Consider the following 19,691-nt stretch of genomic DNA (forward strand, 5'->3'; position numbering starts at 1 on the left):
AAAAAATTTATTGTTATTGTAAAGGTGATATATAGAGGGGCTATAGTTACATGTCAAGTAATGAATACATTTCTTTTTGAACACTGTCAGCTCTTCCTTTGTTTTCTGAAAGTTTTTCCCTCTAGACCTTCCTCCCCCACAAGTGGTACAGTTCATTTTCAACATAGTGTCTAGTGAGTACACTGCTGCATTTGTTCACGCTTTATCCCACTATTTCTGTGCTTTCCTCCTTACCAAAACTGATGAACTTACATATAAGACAAAAGGCATAGAAATAAAAAACAAGGACAAAGGAGAAAAATAAACAAAAGGCAAAATAACCAAAAAAACCCCACCAAAACCCTCATCTCCATTTCTTGGAGTTCATTTCAATAAACCTCATTTTATATGATCATAAGCACATAGCTATGGAGTCTTTGTGATCCTTTTTGTTCAGCACCACATAAGCAGAAAAAGCCAAAGTGGTGCTGTGGCTCAAGTGGTAGAGTGCTCGACTTGAGCTGAAGAGCTCAAGAGACAGCTCCCAGGCCCAGAGTTCAGGCCCCATGACTGATCAAAATAAATAAATAAATAAAAATAAACAAAGCATTTACCTATTTTTTCCATTATCCTCATGACTGAAATAGATATGTCAGTAGTAAATAGATTAGTAAATACAAAGTAGAGGCGGGGGGAGTATAGTTGTGGAGGTGGGAGGGAAGGAATGGTAGGGGAAAAACAAAGAAAGAGGCAACAATGCTTGATAAGAAATGTACTCATAACCTTGCTCATGTAACTATAAGCCCTCTGTACAGTATTTTCACAATAAAAAAACATAAAAAAATACAAAGTAGAGTTACAGTTAGATAAGCATTCCGACCTGAAAGATGCTTTGCTAGGTTAGTATTAATTTTAAGTTAGTGCTTTTTTTTTTGGTTGTGGGGCTTGACCTCTGGGACTGGGTGCTGTCCCTGAGCTCTTCAGCTCAAGGTGAGTGCTCTACCACTTGAGCCACTGTGGCACTTCTGGTTTTCTGGTAGTTAATTGGAGATAAGAGTCTCATGGACTTTCCTGCCCAGGCTGGCTTTGAACCAGCCTCTTGAATAGCTAGGATTACAGGTGTGAGCCACCAGCACCCGGCTAGTGCTTTTTCTTGACTATTGACTTGAATGAAAATTTAGTGACTGTCCTGTCAGATTTAGATACCATCAAGAATTAAGGTTCAAAATGATCTTGACAAGAAAATGCATTCAAAATCACTATGGATAGAACTTAGCAAGGATAAACATTAAGACTTACACTTTTTTTTTTTTTTTTTTGTCAGTCGTGGTCCTGAACCTTGGGCCTGGGTGCTGTCCCTCAGCTCTTCAGCTCAAGGCTAGTGCTCTACCACTTGAGCCACAGCGCCACTCCTGGCTTTTTCTGCTTATGTGGTGCTGAGGAATTGAACCCAGGGCCTCACGCATGCAAGGCAAGCACTCTACCACTGAGCCACCTTCCCAGCCCAAGACTTACACTTGATTCAAATAATTGTATGGTATTAGGTTGGGAAGCTCTAGCTGGGAAGATCTAGAGTATAGTAAATTTATTTGCCATAAACTTACCATGAGCCACTGCTGTGTTAAGGCTCAGGTAAAGGACTGGCAGTAGTTTCTCTGGACCTCAAAACTATTTCCTGAGTGGTGACAAACAAAGATATATCCCACAACTGGAATAATGGAAGGTTTAAAAAAGTTTTTTTTAAAAAATCCTGGGTTGTTTAATCTGCAGAGAAAGTAACATACCTCATTATATATGATGTATTTCTGCAAAGTGAAGCCTAGTGTGAGGAATTAGGAGAAGGTGCCAGGCTTGGTTCTGAATGCTTGTAATCCCAGCACCTCAAGAGACTGAGGCAGGAGAATCATGAGTTCAAGGCCAGCCTGGTAGCTGTTACTTGGAATATAGATAACTACCAATCTAGTTAATTGAAATTCTTAAAACAGTTTTTTTGTGCGTTTTTTTTTTATTGTAAAAATGCTGTACAGAGGGGTTACAGTTACATGAGCAGGCAATGAGTTCATGTCCTATTGAGCATTGTTGCCTCCTCCTTTGTTAAAACAGGTTTATACTGAGAACTTTTGTTGGCCAGCAGGTGGCACTCATGCCCTCTGCCTAATATTTTTATCTCTACCTTTGGTGAGGTAAATTCATCTTTCCTTTCAGTTAAAATATCTAAGACTCTTCAGCAATCATGCCTTCCTCCAAACATCAGTCAGTATTTTACCCTAACTTTGTTATAGACAGTGACTTGTATTTTGTGGTATTTTTGGCTTTTGTGCATTTAAGAAAATATTTAACCTTTAATTGTCTTATTTCTCTAATAGCTAGTGGAATAAAACAATCACAATGTCTGCCTCATAAACCTTGAGACCCACCTATTCTTGTTTTACCACATCTGCATTTATATATGTCCAAATATTTGCAATCTTTAAAGTCCTTAAACAGCAAACAAATCCCTTCTTTGTGCCACACCATTCCCATTATCCTTGTGCCTCCTGCTTGCACATAAATGGAGTCAAACACCTCAAAAACATTGTCCTGTTCCCCTCCTGTCCCAGCCTCTAACCTCTGTCCGTCTGCCATGTCTGTAAGTTATGCAGTCCTTGGATTCCTCATCTTTCTGGTCCCTACCAGCACACAATACATGAATGACTCCTTGAAACAGTTGCCTTTGGCTTCTCTGCTACCACACTTTCTAGTGTTTCTCTAGGTCTTTGAATTTTATTTTTTTCCCCCTCTTAAGGCTATAGCTCTACCACTTGAGCCACAGTTCCATTCTAACTTTTTGATGGTTAATTAGAGATAAGTCTCATGGACTTATTGGCTTTGCTCATTCTTCTTTTTTTTTTTTTCTTGTCTACTTAACCAGTAAATGTTAGAATTTTTTACAAGGCTTTTATCTCTTATTTTTGTATTAGTCTCTCTTGAGAGCTCTGGGTACCATTTACTTCAAGTTTTACTTGAGGGTATTTATTAATGCTTTTTCTTGAGCATTCTGAATCAGTCTCTGGGATTGGCATCTAACATTTGTAATCAGCCCCCAAATGATTCCTAAGCACACTAAATTGTAAGTTTCATTGCTTTACACCCTCTGCCTAGGCGATAGAGAGAAATGACTATCCAATCAATGTCTTTAGCTCAAGTCCTGGGATTTGTTTAGTGTTGCCTATTTATATCTCTGCTTGGATTTTTTTTTGGGGGGGGGGGTAGGGGAAGAGTGCTGGGTCTTGAACTCAAGGCCTGGGCACTATCCATGTGGGTTTTTTTCCCCTCTTAAGGCTATAGCTCTACCATTTGAGCCACAGTTCCATTCTAACTTTTTGATAGTTAACTAGAGATAAGTCTCATGGACTTTTTTGCTTTGGCTGGCTTTGGACTGTGGTCCTCAGATCTCTAGGATTATAGGCATGAGCCACTGGTGCCCAGCTAGGAGTACCATTTCTTTTTGGGTAGCATCACCCCTTCCCTCACTAAGTGAGTAATTCTTATCTTTCAGTAGGTTCTGTCCATTATCCCTTCTGACAGTTTCTTTAGTCTGTAACATGCTTTCTGTTCTACCACTAACTTAGACTCTGTGACCGTCAGCTCTCTTAAGTATATGGCAGTAGCCCCTTTATTGGGCTCCCTGAACCTATTCTTACTGTCCTTTATTCTATTTTCCACTCACAGTAACCAGAAAGAAATGCATATCAAGTGTCGATATGATGCTCCCTGCTGTTAAAGTATTTTAAGGACTTCCCTTTGTTCCTTGAGTAAAACTAAATTCTCTAACACTTTCTAAGGCCTTGCACATTATATCCTTACATAACTGCCTTTAATTCTCTGTATTCCTACTATTCAGGAGTTTGCAGACTCTTGATATGTCCTCTTGCTCTTAACTCAAAGCCTTTATCCATGGTGTTCTTACATCATAAAATATTATTCCTCATGTATGTGTGCATATATGTTTTTGAACTAAAGACCTTGTGCTTGCTAAGTGGGCACTCTATGCCTTGAGCTACACTTCCAACCGTTTTTACTTTATCTTATTTTTTTCTAGTTAGGCTCTCATGTTTATGCCTGGATCATGATTCTCCCAAGCTTTACCTCCTGAATAGCTAGGATTATAGGAATGAGTGATGGTGTCTGACTCTTCATTTCCTTTTAGTTTTAACTAGCTCCTATTTATTTTCAGGTCTCAGCTTACCTCACTCCCAGATTCACTAAGATCCTTTTTTTTGCAAAATACTATGCACCAAAATTGCTCATTCAGTTGTAGTCTAGGGATCTGTATAAATTCAGGAACCATGTCTGATTTTTTAAATTTTTGTTACTGCTGTCATCTCAACATCTAGCTTAGTGTTCTTGATAAATATTTGTTGGGGGGAGTGTACAGTACACAAGCTTGTGTTGTGTACAGTTTTTACCTTGAAAGTATGTTTTATCCTAACTTGATCAGGTTTGAGCTGAGAGCAGATATAGCGGTTCTATCTGTAACACATATGCTAATAACCCTGGCTGGTATTGTGTGCTATATACCTGATGGCTGTCTTATTTAAATTCTTATTCCTGAGGACAGTTATCATTACCCCTACCTTACAGATGAGTAAATACATACGCAGAGAGGTTGAACAACTTGCTCAATAGAACTTGCTCCACAGAATTAGTGAAGGTGTGGCTCAAATGGTAAAGTACCAGCCTTGAGTAAAAAAGCTAAGGCACAATTCCCCAGTATTGGACTAAAACAAAAACTTTTTTGAAAAATAATTATCACCGAACTGATAGAGACCAAGAAGACACCCAAGTTGTCTGGATTAGGAACCTTAACCCCACACTGTACTATGTTTCATCTAAAATTTTCTTCAGTAATCTCAGACCAATGTACTCTCATGTAGATTACTTTGAAACAGAATGTACTAAGTAATTTATATTGGAAGATAATAAAGTATATTAATTTTAGCATAACCATGGTAAATGTACTTGCATAGATTCATTAATGTGATTTGCCTACTGTTCTGAAACTCAGAAGCTGGTCAATTAATAATGGAAACAGTATTTGAGAAATTTTAATAATATAAGACATCTTAACCCAAGACAAACTGAATGTCTAAGGTTCCTAGTTAATGGTTCTGTACTACAACTCAAGTTTTTCAACTTTAAAGCGATAGTAACTACCTCTCAAGTCTGTTATAAGAATTAAATAAGACAGTTGTTTAAGTGTTAACCATGGTATTGGGCATATATGTTGCAAATGCTAATCAAGCTAAAAGGTTTTTTTTGAAAGAATATAATCTCCTAAGACCTAATTAAGCTTTATGTGAGTTGTTAGCCAACTCTCCTTGGCACTTCACTTGACATTTCCATGAGAATGATATTGTTGCAGCTGGCTGAAGGTGCCTTTGCATGAGGAGGTCATGCCAGGGTGGACAGTAACTAAAGCCAAACGCAGAGCGGGGTCATGGAGCTTTCTTGCCCTCCCCCATGCTTTCCTTGCCCTTGTCTGGCACACCCTTAACTCCAATTCTAGGAGTCATGTCTTTCCTAGAGAGGTATTTTCTTGTACCTGAAAAAAGAGAGAAATACATGTACACGTACAGAGAAATGTCTGTGTCTCTAGCTGCTCAGGACCACTAGCTGCTTATCTCTGACTGCCCATGGAGATCCACATGTCATTTACATACACATATGGTTTTCAGTTAAAATTTTGAACCATGTTCAAAGAATCAGGCTTTTATTACCTGAGTGACTGAATGAATATAAATCAAGAGAATTAATGCCATTTACTTCCAAAAGGAATGGACTCCATATTGATTATCTCACTTCATTTCAGATCCTTCTGTGAAACAGGAAAGGCCAGAGATTCTGTCTTCACTTTGCAGATGTTAAGATAATCACAGTTGCAGGAAAGTGGTTTATTAGGCCACTCACAATAACAGACTCAATTTGTTTTCATAATAGAAAATCTATATTGCCATCTTTAATCTTAAATATATACGAATATCTATCAAGATAAATGATCAACTTTGGTCAGTTAGGGCTGTGTATTAAAGAAGAGATTAAAAATATATTTGGTCTTTTTTTTAAGTTTGGAGATCAAAAATTGAGCCCTACTTTTTTTTTTTTTTTTTTTGTTATTCTGGCCCAACTCATGTTTTGGTTGCCAAACCATTTTTTTTTTCCCCTCCAGGAAAGGTTGAAGAAAATATTCTGTGAGATAAAGTATCATCAAATTGTTGGTCTCTAACTTTTTTATTGAAAAATACTTGGGCTTTCATTAAGGATCTTAGAAATATTGCTCTATTGTCTTGTGAAAGGAAATGTCTTTATAGAAAAATCAGAATTTCTCTCAAATGACAGTTTTTTTTTTGGCTGTTTCTTTCATCATTTGCACCATTTGCATCATTATTATTATTACTCCTTTTAAGACACACTTTTACTGGGGTCAGCCTGGCACCATGATCCTCCTATTTCCACTTCTTGAGTAGCTGTGACCATAGATGTATGCCACCATGCCCAACTTATTCACTAGCTTTTCCCCCTCAGGCTGACCTCAATCAGTGATCCTCTTGATATCTGCTTTCTGAGTAGCTGGGAATACAGTGTACATCACTGTCCTGGCTCTTAATTTTTTTTTTTTTAATTCAAGGAGCCTGGTTTTAGGTCCTTGGCTTCATTTCCCTGTGTTGCAGGACTCTCAGGCCTCAGCTTCTTCAGCATTAAAACAGTAAGGAGAACTGGGAGAGAATGAGGGAGGAGAAGACACCGTACAAAAGGAGATGTACTTATGACCTGACTCATATAATTGTAATTCTTCTGCACATCACCTCTATAATAACAATAAAGTAATTAAAAAATAAAAAATAAAACCCAAGCTTTTCTGTGACTAACAAACCTCTAGGATAGTCTTGAGAGTTTACTTGTATATCTGAAAGGATGTTTCTTAGAACCCCCTGGCATTTCTAGAGAGGTCTTCCTCCCATACCATTATCTATCCTTTAATATGCTCAGCTCAAGATTTGACTAACCTTTTTCAAACCTGTGACTTCTAGTTCTTGTGTTTGAAGAGTAGACATACAATCAGATCTGCTCACTAGGAATATTGAATATTGATGATAAAGAGGATGGTGTCAGGGATAGCTCTGTATTTCTTTAAGGACTGCATCTCATCTTCAGAGTCTTCTCTATCCAGTAAGAAGGGTCCCTTGGCTTCTACCTTTCTGTCCAACAGGAATTGACGTGAAGTACATGTTTTCCCATAGTTCCCTCTCCTCCAATATCCCCTAGGATTTTAAAAAGGAAACCAATTTCCTGTCAGCAGCAGAAAGCTTATCAGTTCTATTGAAATCTGATGCTTGGTTCCTTGACAGTTTGCAGTCATAATAAGCTATTGTTTCTACCTCAAACTATTTCCTTTAAAAATAAAGGCCAAAATTATAGGTTGCTACTTACTTTCTGTGAGTCCATACATGACGAATTTAAAGCCATCAAAATATTATGAAACTGAGAAGTTAAATCAGCCTTAAAATTGCTGGTGTGAATGGTTGTGACAGTATATAACAAGTTAATCACCAAGCCACTGACAGGACGAGTTCTAGTCTCAGGGTACTTTCTTCTCTGCAAGTTTTCTTTACAAAATTGTGAGATACCTACTGTTTATTTTAATGTTATTATAAGCCTATGAACTTATAAACATAATATTTTATTCAAATAGCAAAATTTAATGAGCTATTTCCCCATGTTGCTTATTGGATCTCATTCCATTCTTTCCTCCTCCTCTACTTCCCTTCCCTTCCTTCTCCTGGTCCTTCTGTAACAAGGCTGCAGCAAACACCTTAATTTATTAACATTTTTGTATTTAGAAGAAGTTTCCAGAAGTAGAATGACTGAACCAGAGAATTTTTATTTAAGGTTATTGGTACATCATTCCGGATTGCTTGCCAAAAGCACAGTCCACTGTGTCATCCCAACAGTGGAACAGCCTCTTCTATTGCTGTGGGTGAGGCTATGACCAGGATGTGGCTTATGGTGTCTTGTGCTTTCTCTGCAGGATACAGTGCCTGTCATCGTGGATTACTGCCTGCTGCTGCAGCGAAAGTGAGTAGGCCTGGCCTGTCACCTTCAGTCACTAGAGACTCTGCTAGTGGGGTGGTTGTGCAGAATTTTCTGCCGTGAATTCTATAAATTCTACTGCCTAAATTAAAAAAAAACTACAAATTCATAGATATTTGATTCTTTAACAGCATTCAATCTAATAAAATTAACTTTTCCTAAACTGATGCTTATGAGTATATATGTGTTCTTGTGAGCCACAATAATGGATGCAAAGAATGTAACAAAAGACTAATACTATTTAGAGATCTTGGAAGCAAAAAGTGTATGAGTTGTGTGCATGTGTATGTATATGCATATGCATTCTTTTTGGTACATGTATTCTTTTATGAACCATCCCAAAACCACATTATTTCAGATATCTTTAGTACCCCCAAAAGCTAGGTTCATTTTGCTTATGTAGTAGTCGTTTTTTTAGTGTTTTGTTAAAAAAAAATTAGTTTAAGTGAACTATTTATTAGGCTTTGTTGGTTTAAATAGTAACTAAATTAATCAACATGTTAATTCAATTTTTCGTACTCATATAATAGTAGGAGATATGTTCTAAGGCCTGTCAGATTAATATATATAATTTTATGTAGCAGCCTACCTAGTTTTTATAACAATGAGGTCAGTCTCATTATTCCCCATTTTATAGAGCATGTTCCAAAGGCAGAAACTGATTTAACAACTTGCCCAGATTCCTAGTAAAGCTGTTGGGGCAGAGGTTGGGGGTCAGGCACAGGGGTCCAGCTCCTGTATTCTTAAACTAGACCACTAGCACATACCACTCCATAGAGAAGCTGTGATAGAATTTAGTGCAAACAGCTCTAGAAACCTGCACAACACTGACTGGACTCTAGAACTTATTTACATATAGCAGCTGGTTCCTAAGAGGTTGCCTTGTACTTTTTCTTTTTTTTTTTTGCCGGTTGTGGGGCCTGAACTCTGGGCCAGGGGACTGTCCCTCAGCTCTTCAGCTCTCCTCTCCTTCTCTCCCCCTCCCCTGCCAGTGCCTTCCCCTATTCCTACTTTTTAGGTTCCAGAAAAGGAAGAAGGGGTAGGTAGTGAAACTAAGTATTGGGCCAAAGTTTCCTTATTTGTTGTAGATTTGAGTTCTTATACCTGATTGTTCTTTCCATCTTGGTTTTTCTTTCTTTCTTTTTTTAATCAGAAATTGAGATCCTACATATGGGTCTGAGTTTAGAAAGGATAGAGCCAACCATTTGATCACTTTGATTCTTTGTTTCTCGTGCCATCTGTCAGTTTTCTCTATTCCAAATATGCAATGATTAAAAATTTATTAGGTTTAACAATGGAATAGTTCAGTGTAATCAGTCTTAAATGGAATTTTTTTCTTAGAGTTGCCATAGATCATAAAGATAAAAGTGATCAATTCCCTGGGTTTAATTGAACCAGAGGGTTGTTTTATATAGCATCATTCTATAATGACAGCTTTCTTAAAGTGAATACTCTCTATACTGTCTTCTGTGACTTAGTTCTGTTTATATCTGGTGCTGTTCTCATATTAGCAAAGCATTTGTGACATTAACATTGCCTTAAGAAATGCTCAGGGGCTGGGAAGGTGGCTCAGTGGTAGAGTGCTTGCCTTGCATGCCTGAGGCCCTGAGTTCAATTCCTCAGCACCACATAAGCAAAAAGAAAAAAGCCAGAAGTGGCGCTGTGGCTCAAGTGATAGAGTGCTAGCCTTGAGCTGAAGAGCTGAGGGACAGTGCCCAGGTCCAGAGTTCAGGCCCCACGACCGGACCCCCCCCCCAAAAAAAAAAGAAATGCTCAGAATATGCCCAGTGCAAGTCTTTTTTTCCCCCTTCAGTTGGTCATTGGGCTTATCTTGGCCTGGCCACAGTGCCCCCTCCCATTTGCTGGTTGTTTATTGGAGATAAGAGTCTCACAGATTTTCCTGCCTGGGCTGGCTTTGATCTCAGCCTCCTGAGTAGTTAAGATTACAGGTGTGAGCCATCAGCGCCCAGCCCCAGTACAAATCTTATAAAACCTACTCCAGTACTCCTCCAGATTCAGGTAACCTCTTTGGGGCTTACCACTCTAACATAGTTGTGACCCTCCCACATGGAAGATATTCTGACAATGTATTCTAGCAGAATACATTGTTTTTATTGTCCATCCTTTTCTTTTTATCTAGGAGACCTTTGGTATCCTGAGAAATATGGTTCCAAGGAGCCCGCCACTGACCACCTCCTCAAGGCTTAGGATACGTCGACATCAGTACTGTTGTGGGCTTATGCCATTCATTTGTCCTATCACACCATCTTTCAACAATCTCAGAGTTTCAGTGTATTACTGCAGTTAAGCACATTCACTTTTACTTTGCTTTGAGTCACCATTTGCTTTTAGGAAGACAGATTTTCACAAAATTAAAAACAGGGAAGCAGCAGATCGCACAATGATTTAAACACAACCAATGATAACTTAAGCCTGACAGAGCTTCTCTCCATCAGTTGAGCTGGTACTGTGTATGCAGGAATTTAAATGTTCTTTCAGTTTTTAAAAATGGCCTTACTTTTTGACCATACTTGGTCAAAACCGTATGTAATAAATGCATGAAAAAGTGTTTCTTTATAAAATAAATTTTTTACTGTTATTATAAAGGTAATGAGCAGAGAGGTTATAGTTACATAAGTCAGGTAATGAGTACATTTCATTTTGGACAATGTCACTCCTTCCTTCACTGTCTCCCAGTTCTTTCCTTCTGTGCACACCCACAAGTTATATATAGTCATTTTCAGGATAGTGTCTAGTGAGTATGAAAAATGTTTCTTGAATGGGTCAATTATATCCATAGTCTATGCTTCAAAATTAATCTTAACTCAATATTACCCTTCTTACACTTGTCTCATAATATAATTCATAAAACCCCATACCCAGACAGAACGTTAACTGAACTAATATATATTTTTATTCAATTATGCAAATAACTTTTATGATGCAAAGTTCTTTTTACAGTAGTAGGGACCATGCTTGCTTTTCTCTTGCAGGTAATTCTAATCAGTTTCTTGTGAACTGGTGTTTTTTTTTTTTTTTAATTAAAATTTGGCTTTTAGCCAGGCACTGGTGGCTCACACCTATAATCCTAGCTACTCAGAAGGCTGAGATGTGACGATCCTGCCCTCCTGCCCTGGCAGGAAAGCCTGTGAGACTATTTCCTATAAACCACTCAGAAAACTGGAAGTGGCGCTGTGGCTCAAGTGGTAGAGCGCTAGCCTTGAGCTGAAGAGCTGAGGGACAGAGCCCAGGCCCAGAGTTCAAGCCCTACAACCAACAACAACAACACAATTCAACCAACAACAACAACACAATTCGTTTGTGAATTAAAGTCAGAAATGATAGGATTTGAAGATTAATACTTTAGATTTCTGATGTAACAATTTTTTTTTATTATTGTGAAAATACTGTACAAAGGGGTTACAATTACATGGACAAGATAACAATTTCATTTCAATTAATTGTTTATATTTTTTCAGTTTTAGACAAAAATATAAAATAGCTCAGCTTTTTGGTTTTTTTGTTTTTTTGTTTTTTTGGTCTGGTTGTGGGGCCTGAACTCTGGGCCTGGGCGCTGTCCCTCAGCTCTTCAGCTCAAGGCTAGAGCTCTACCACTTGAGCCACAGTGCCACTTCCGGCTTTTTTTCTTTTTGCTTATGTGGTGCTGAGGAATTGAACCCAGGGCCTCAGGCATGCAAGGCAAGCGCTCTACCACTGAGCCACCTTCCCAGCCCCAATAGCTCAGCTTTTTATAAGACTCTTGATGACTAATGATATATATGTGTGTATACTTACATACTATATATATGCGTACATATATTTATGAAATACATTTGTGTGTATTTATATAAAATACACATGTATATATTTATATTAAATTTATAATATACTATATATGTACATATTTATGTAAAATATAATAGCCATATTGTCAGTTTTATTTTGAAAGAAAAGTCTAAAGTGTATGTTTTTGAATTGTTTGAGCATTGTTTAAAAATAGGTGTTATGTTACCATATTTGAATTTAACCCTAGTAAAGCAGTTAGAGAGTAAAAGAAAACAGGTTTCCTGTAAGGGATGCTAGCCACTTTGTGTTCATGGCACTGGAAGCAATGTCCAGAGCAGATATAAAGCAGCATCCAAATGACTTTGTGTTCATGGCGTTGGAAGCAATGTCCAGAGCAGATATAAAGCAGCATCCAAATGACTGTAGCTCTGAAATGTTTTGGGTAAATCCATAGTGAACCTGAAGTGGGCTATTATACACAGATTGTTCTGTTGTGTTGTTCAATGTCAGTCTTATTGTTTGAGAAACAGTTCTTGATTATGAAGTATAATTGAGGAGCTGGATATTTTGAATAATCATTTTCTTAACAATTATATATAAAATTTTAAATATAAAAGGGAAAGTATACATGCCATTTTGTTTTATTTTATAACTTACATTGTTATATTAGTATAGAAAATAGCAGTTTGGCCATAATTTCTTAAAATCTATTTGAACTTTGCCTTTATTTTTATAAGTGATCAGCTTCAAACAACTTGGAATTGTTTCACTTACATTCACTTATATTCTGCCTGCATATTTAGTATAGATTGGCTATATTCTTACTGATGATGCCCATATTCTCAGCCTTTCGATTTGTAATTATCTCAAAAGTAAAGCAGTGCTTCACATAAAAAAACAAAAATAGGGGGCTGGGAAGGTGGCTCAGTGGTAGAGCGCTTGCCTTGCATGTATGAGGCCCTGGGTTCAATTCCTCAGCACCACATAAGCAAAGAGAAAAAAGCCAGAAGTGGCGCTGTGGCTCAAGTGGTAGAGCGCTAACCTTGAGCTGAAGAGCTAAGGGACAGCGACCAGGCCCAGAGTTCAGGCCCCACAACTGGACCCCTCCCCCCCCCAAAAATATATATATATACAAGCCGGGTGACAATGGCTTATGCCTGTAATCTTTAGCTACTGAGGAGGCTAAGATCTGAGGATCATGGTTCAAAGCCAGCCTGGGCAGGAAAGTCCTTATCTCTAATTAACCACCAGAAACTGGAAGTGGCACTGTAGCTCAAGTGGTAGATTGCTCGCCTTAACTGAAGAGCATAGAGACAGTGCCCAGGCTCAGAGTTTAAGCCCCACGACCAACCAACAACAAAAAAAAAAGTACAAAGTTGATAATGTCCAAAGTGAATTTAACCATTTTTTTCTGTATTTAAGTTAAAGTATCTTTATTATGAATATTCATGAGTATGGTTTGTAGAAGGATGTCTTGGCTGGCCCTCTATTGATCATGATGGCTTCTCTGGTCTACTGGCTAAAGGATGCTGAGCTCAAAATGGCAAATGACAGTTATTCCCTTCTAGGAAACAAGTGGAGAATAGTACCTAAATACAGAGAGAAACATGAGAGCTAAAAATTACTTTGTGTACTTTTCTCTCACATTCTTCTCTTTTGAAAATATTTTTTCAAATGATGAGCCCATGTTGTAGAATTTTGTTTCATATTTATATAAGTAGGAGTTGCTGACTGACTTCTTGATTTATAAAAAAGTTTTTCTAACTGTAGCTTAGACTGGCTAAGAAATATGTAGTCTTGCCATTCATCTTTCTACCTTGTCTGTCAACTTTTATGCTCTGTTTAGCTTTCTTTAATTCTTTTCCCCAAGGATTTTTCTTTTTGATTCTGAGCTCAAATCTCTAATTATCTTTGTTAGTGTGTTTCTGTGAATTTATTGCAGTCATTTTGTTGTCCTTTACTCTTTCCTTCTTGCAGTCAGACTTCATTAATCTCAGATTCTTTGGCTTAGCTAGTAATTGGTACTCACAAAAATGTGATGGACTATTGATTAAAATCAAATGAACAAAAAAATCTTCTGATAAATGTGAAGTGGAGGGGAAAATGACAGGAAAATTATACTTGTGCATTTAAGGAAGAAAGAAAGTGGGTATAGATTTTGCCCCAGGGTGTCACAAATGCTGTTTATAGAAAGTACAGGGGGCTCTGGAGTCTCGTGTCATTGGAGCTGCACAGTTCCCTTCCAGGACTGAGTTGACGCAGAGCCCTGTCTACTCCTTTTAAGAACTTGTTTGACCTTTCTGTGAAACTCCTCATGAAAGAGGATACCTGTGGTTTGTGTGAACCACCTCTATTTTCCACATGGAAAATGACATGCCATACATACAAAGGAATCACATGTGAAGACAAAATAATTTATAGTCGTAACAGACAAATTGAATTAGTTTTACATTATAAACAAATAGAATGATACAAAGCAATATAATTTATAAGGGTAAGTGGAAAATATTCAATCTTGCCAGTTGATGCAGAATTAAAAATGATGATGTTGCTTAATTTGTGCTTAGGGAAAATCTCATAATTTTCTTGTGAAAGAGGGCCGGTGGCCTATAAATGGTAATGTGATATGTTTTGAAGATAATTTAGTGACACACACCTGAAGTACACTAAATCTTTCATGTTTCCTTTCTCCTTTCCCCTTCCTCCCTTCTTCCCTCATTTTTTTTTTCAGTGCTCGGGATTAAACTCAAAGCCTCATGCTTACTAGGCAAGCCCTGTAACACTGAGCTATATACCCATAGCTCGTATCTTTTCACTTAAGTTACATTTCTAAAAATCCAGTGGCAAAGTAATTAAGACCCCTATGTGAGAAAAGCTGTCAATGTAGATATTTATTGTGGCATCACTTGAAATGAAGGAAATAAGTGACACATGCAGCATTACAGGAATAGCTAAGCTAGCTCTGATGTTTTTGCGTATTGAAGCTTCAAGAGAGACAAAAATGATTGTGTTAAAGAAGAAATACTTGCAGAGAAAGGGGTAATATCAATGAGAATAACCAAGGTGGAAAACAGTATAGAGAGTCCTTAAAAAACAAATAACCCAACTAAAAAAAGCACCTAGGCATAGACCTACCATATGATCCAGAATTCCCACTCCTGGACATGAGTCCAAAGGGAAGGAAGCCTATGTGTGGAAGACATCCACAGCCCTTGTTTATTACTGCACTATTCACAACAGCCAATGTAAGCAATCACTGAAGGTCCACCAGTGGATGAATGAGTAAAATAAATGTATATGCTCAATGAAATTCTTTCCTTTGGGACAAAATAAGTCAGGCTCAGCATAATGAGCGATATATTTTTTAAAAATCTGTTTATGAAAGCTACAGAGCTGATACCATAAAAATAGAAAGAGGATAGTGGTTATCAGAGGTTGGAAAGAAGGTAGATGGGAGCTGGTGGAGAAAGGATGATTACAGGGAGAAGCAGAGCTGGGCTTATTGGTGTACACCTGTAATCCCAGCACTTAAGAAGTTGAATCAAGAATATCAAGAGTGCAAGGCCATTCTGGGCTTACATGGAATACTTGGGTGCATTAAGATAGGTACAGTAATTTCTATCATTCTGTAACATAGTAGAAAAGCTTTGGTTGATGACAGTTGCACATTTTGAAATAGTTGAAGGATTTTGAATATTCCTAATGTGAAGTAATGACAAGGGTGTATGGTATAGAAGTGCCTGTTTCCATGTGTGACTATTATACATTGTATGCAAGCATTGAAGCATCACTCCATATTCTGTAAATATTATGTGTCATTTAGAAGTAAAAATGACTATAAATTCAATAAACCAAGCAAAATTTCAGAATTGAAATTAAAAGTAACAATTAGAATGTTTATCATATGATGTTGCATGTAAACAGAGTTCAGAATAATATCCTAAGTATAACTAAACTGGACTTCTTACCGAAGAAATATGAAAGAAAATATAGTTGTTGAGAGTAATTTTAATTTTTTCTGCAATAAAATTGTCTCTGGTATGTATTTTAATTATTAAATTTCATTTTCTTTACTCATCAATAATCATTGTCTAATCCCTTTGGGAAGCAAAGGATTAGAATTAGATAAAAACTTATTGGCTCAGCAGATCACCTATGAAATCTTCAGTACTAAGAAGGAAGAAAAGATAAATAGGAATAATCCTTTTAACTTTTCTTGTTTCATCATGTCTATTTTTACTTGTTCCCATGCTAGTGTTATTACCTTTAAGAAGCTGTGTACCACAATAAACTTGTGCATGGGATTTAGGCCTGAAGTCTAGGTCTGAATTTTAACTCTGTTATGTTTGCTGTGTGCCTGTCAGCAAACAATCTAACTATTCAACTTCTCTTACTTGTGTTTTGTTTTGTTTATTTTGAGACAAAGTCTCACTAGATAGTCTAGGCTTACCTCCAAATAATAATCCTCTTGCCTTAGCCTCCTGAGTGGTAGGATTACAGACTTTTGCCATTATCACTCACAACATCTTGTAAAAGAAGTATTAGGAAGATTGAGTATATTTGAATGTGTGTATATGTATATATATATATGTATATAGGTATGGATATATGGATGGTTTTGTAATTCAAAGTTCTATGCAAATATTGTTGCTGATTTTTAATAAATTAATGACTAATTTGAAGTAGGGGAAAGATGGGATAGACTTAGCAGACCAACTTTAACCCATATCTGAAATGTTGCTAAAATTATTTTCTTTTTGTTACAGGGATCTTTTATTTAGCCAAATGTATGACAAATTAAGTGAGAATTCAGTGGCCAAAGGAGTGTTTTTGGAGTGCCTTGAACCATATATTTTAAGTGATAAATTGGTGGGGATCACACCCCAGGTCATGAAAGACTTAATTGTTCATTTCCAAGATAAAAAGTTAATGGAAAATGTGGAAGCCCTCATTGTACATATGGATATTACCAGCCTAGACATTCAGCAGGTGAGTGTATAGATAGTCTGCTAGCTTACAGAATCAACTTTATTCTTTTATTGGTTATATTTACCTGACTGATAAGGACTCTGTCTGCCTTTTGCAAAGTGATTTTTACTTGTTGAATGCTTTTGGAAAAATATCTTACAAATTTGTATTTGTCAAAGTATTTCTTAGGACTGTGTATGTGAAAGCTAGATAGTTAATGCCTGCAAGCCAGGGATTAAGCTTTCTATTTCTTTAAAATTCTCAGCAGCTTGTGACATAGAGTTTGCTTTTATTAGTTGTTTAAGAAATGCTTCTTAAGCCGGGCACTAGTGGCTCATGCCTGTAATCCTTGTTTCTCAGGAGGTTTAGACCTGAAGATCACTGTTTAAAGCCAGCCCAGGCAGGAAAGTGCATGAGCCTTACTTCTAAATAACCAGCAGAAAGCTGGAAGTGGAGTAAGCAGTGGTGCAAGTATTAGAGCACCAACCTTGAGTAAAAAAGCTCAAGGACAGTTCCCAGAGCCTGAGGTGTTAAGCCCTAGGACTAGCACCAAAAAAATAAAAATAAAAAAGGCTTCTTGATTGATTCATCAGTTTGTTCTTCATCAGCTTCCACCCAGCAGCCAGTTTCAATTATAGATAATCTTCACATGAACAGTCTTAGTGTATATTTGTTCGTATTCTTTTTCTTTTTCTTTTTGTGCTGGGGATTAAACCCATGGGCTTGTGCATGCTAGGCAAATTCTGTACCACAAGCTACATTACAGCCAAATAATAATTTTACCTTTAAGAGAATGATGCCAAGCCAGGCACCGGTGGCTCATACCTGTAATCCTAGCTACTAAGGAGGCTGAGATCTGAGGATCGCGGTTCAAAGCCAGGCAGGCAGGAAAGTCCGTGAGACTCCTATCTCCAGTAAACCATCAGAAAACCAGAAGTGGCATTGTGGCTCAAGTAGTAGAGCACTAGCCCTGAGCTAAAGAGCTCAGCAACAGGACCCAGGCCCAAGTTCAACCCCCATGACTGACCAAAAAAAAAAAAAAGAGAGAGAGAGAGACAATGATGCTATTTTACCAAGAGCTAGTAATGCTTTGAAATGCTTGAAGATGATAGAAGGGGCAAATTACAGAATTTCTTAGCCCAGGCAGCCTGGCTGTTGGAAAATATGCCTCTGGTATATTTCAAGTTCCCACAACAATTTTTCAGTCCCTTGTTGAGAGTCATTATCTATTCTGCTTAAGATACTATGCAATGTAATTCTTTAATTCCACATTAGCTCTAATAATGAATGTCTTCCCACAGAAGTGCTAAGCCCTCTTGAGCTAAAATATATGTGACTAACAAAGGTTTTAGAAAGATCAAAAGCTTTTTAAAGTATAAAAATTACATGAAAATGAAAGATCTGAAAACATGGTGTTGGTCTTCCTGGAAGTTCTTTCTGGAGTGGGTGTGAGTGTACAAAGCAAAGCCAGATCTTTTTTATGAATGTCCTTCTGTTATCTGGATAGTCTGGTCTTCAGTCTGGTAACAGTCCAGTGATCTGAGACCACATTATCAACCTAACTCACATGTAGGAGAATTTTTTTCCCCAGTCTTTGGGCCTTGAACTCTGGGCCTGGGCATTATTCTTGAACTTTTGCTCAAGGCTAGCGCTCTAGCACTTGAGCCAAAGTTCCAGTTCAGCCTTTTCTGAGTAGTTTATTGGAGATAAGAGTCTCATGGAGTTTTCTGCCCTGACTGGCTTTGAACTGTGATCCTAGCTTCCTGAGTAGCTAGGATTATAGGTGTAAGCCACCAGTGCCCAGCTGAGGAGACGTTTTTATTCCCAACATTTTCATCTTTTCCCCAGTTTCACGTAAATACAGTTTGATCTTTTTCATGGTAAAACAGCAATAAGAAGAAACATCATCTCTCCATATCAAGCTTTCTTTCACTCCTTCTTGTCTTTCAGAGGTTATGGACCTCTGAAAACATTGTATGGCTTGCTATTTATATACTCTTCACATTCTAATAACTTTTGATCGCTTTGTTAAAAGTCATTAGTGACTTTTCTTCACCATGTTGAATATTTTTCAGTTGTATTTTACGTGGTCTTTTGGCAGCATTTGTTCAGCATTTCAAGAAGTATTTAATGAGTGTCAGGCTTTGGGGATGCTGCAGTTAGGCTGGTGAACAGATTTGTCTCTCTTAAAGCTTAATGCCCTCGCCCCCCCCCTTCTGCCTGGGTCTTGAACTTAGGGCCTGGGGCACTGTCCCTGAGCTTTTGTGCTCAAGACTAGTGCTCTGTCACTTGAGCAACAGCTCTACTTCCAGCTTTTTTGTGGTTGGAAATAAAAGTCTCACAGACTTTTCTTCCCAGGCTGGCTTAAAACTGCAATCCTCAGATCTCAGCCTCCTAAGTAGGTAGGATTACAGGTATAAGCCACGGGTACCTGGCTTAAAGCTTAACTTTTAGCAGAAAAGTTTGGCAATAAGCATATAAACAAGTAAGTAAACTAGAAAAGAATCCAAACAAGTGTTGTTTAAAATCAAAAGGGACAATATGGGAGAGAGAGAGAGGGAGAAAGAGAAAGAGAGAGAGAAGCTGCCTGTGGTAGGCTAGTTATAGAAAGTGTTTTTGAAAAAGTAGTGTTGAGTCTTAGAATCTGAAGACAAGAAGGAATCTTGGAAGAGAATATTGTTACAGATAAAAGTTAATATGGGGCTGGGAAGGTGGCTCAGTGGTAGAGCGCTTGCCTTGCATGCATGAGGCCCTGGGTTCAATTCCTCAGCACCACATAAGCAAAAAGAAAAAAGCCGGAAGTGGCGCTGTGGCTCAAGTGGTAGAGC

At 37.7% G+C, this 19,691-nt stretch overlaps 1 protein-coding gene across 1 annotated transcript in view; it reads left to right on the forward strand.

Moving 5' to 3' along the window:
- Vps8 (vacuolar protein sorting 8 homolog (S. cerevisiae)) overlaps positions 1 to 19,691 on the forward strand; it is a gene marked incomplete at its 3' end in the record, with an annotated part of 187,877 nt that overhangs the window by 68,687 nt on the left and 99,499 nt on the right. Inside the window, exons 21-22 of the mRNA XM_013033034.1 lie at positions 8,048 to 8,094; positions 16,662 to 16,884. Coding sequence (XP_012888488.1) covers positions 8,048 to 8,094; positions 16,662 to 16,884 — 270 coding nt within the window. The remainder of the gene's footprint in view (positions 1 to 8,047; positions 8,095 to 16,661; positions 16,885 to 19,691) is intronic.

This window comes from Dipodomys ordii, unplaced genomic scaffold, assembly GCF_000151885.1.
Source record: "Dipodomys ordii isolate 6190 unplaced genomic scaffold, Dord_2.0 Scaffold162, whole genome shotgun sequence".
Lineage (NCBI taxonomy): Eukaryota > Metazoa > Chordata > Mammalia > Rodentia > Heteromyidae > Dipodomys > Dipodomys ordii.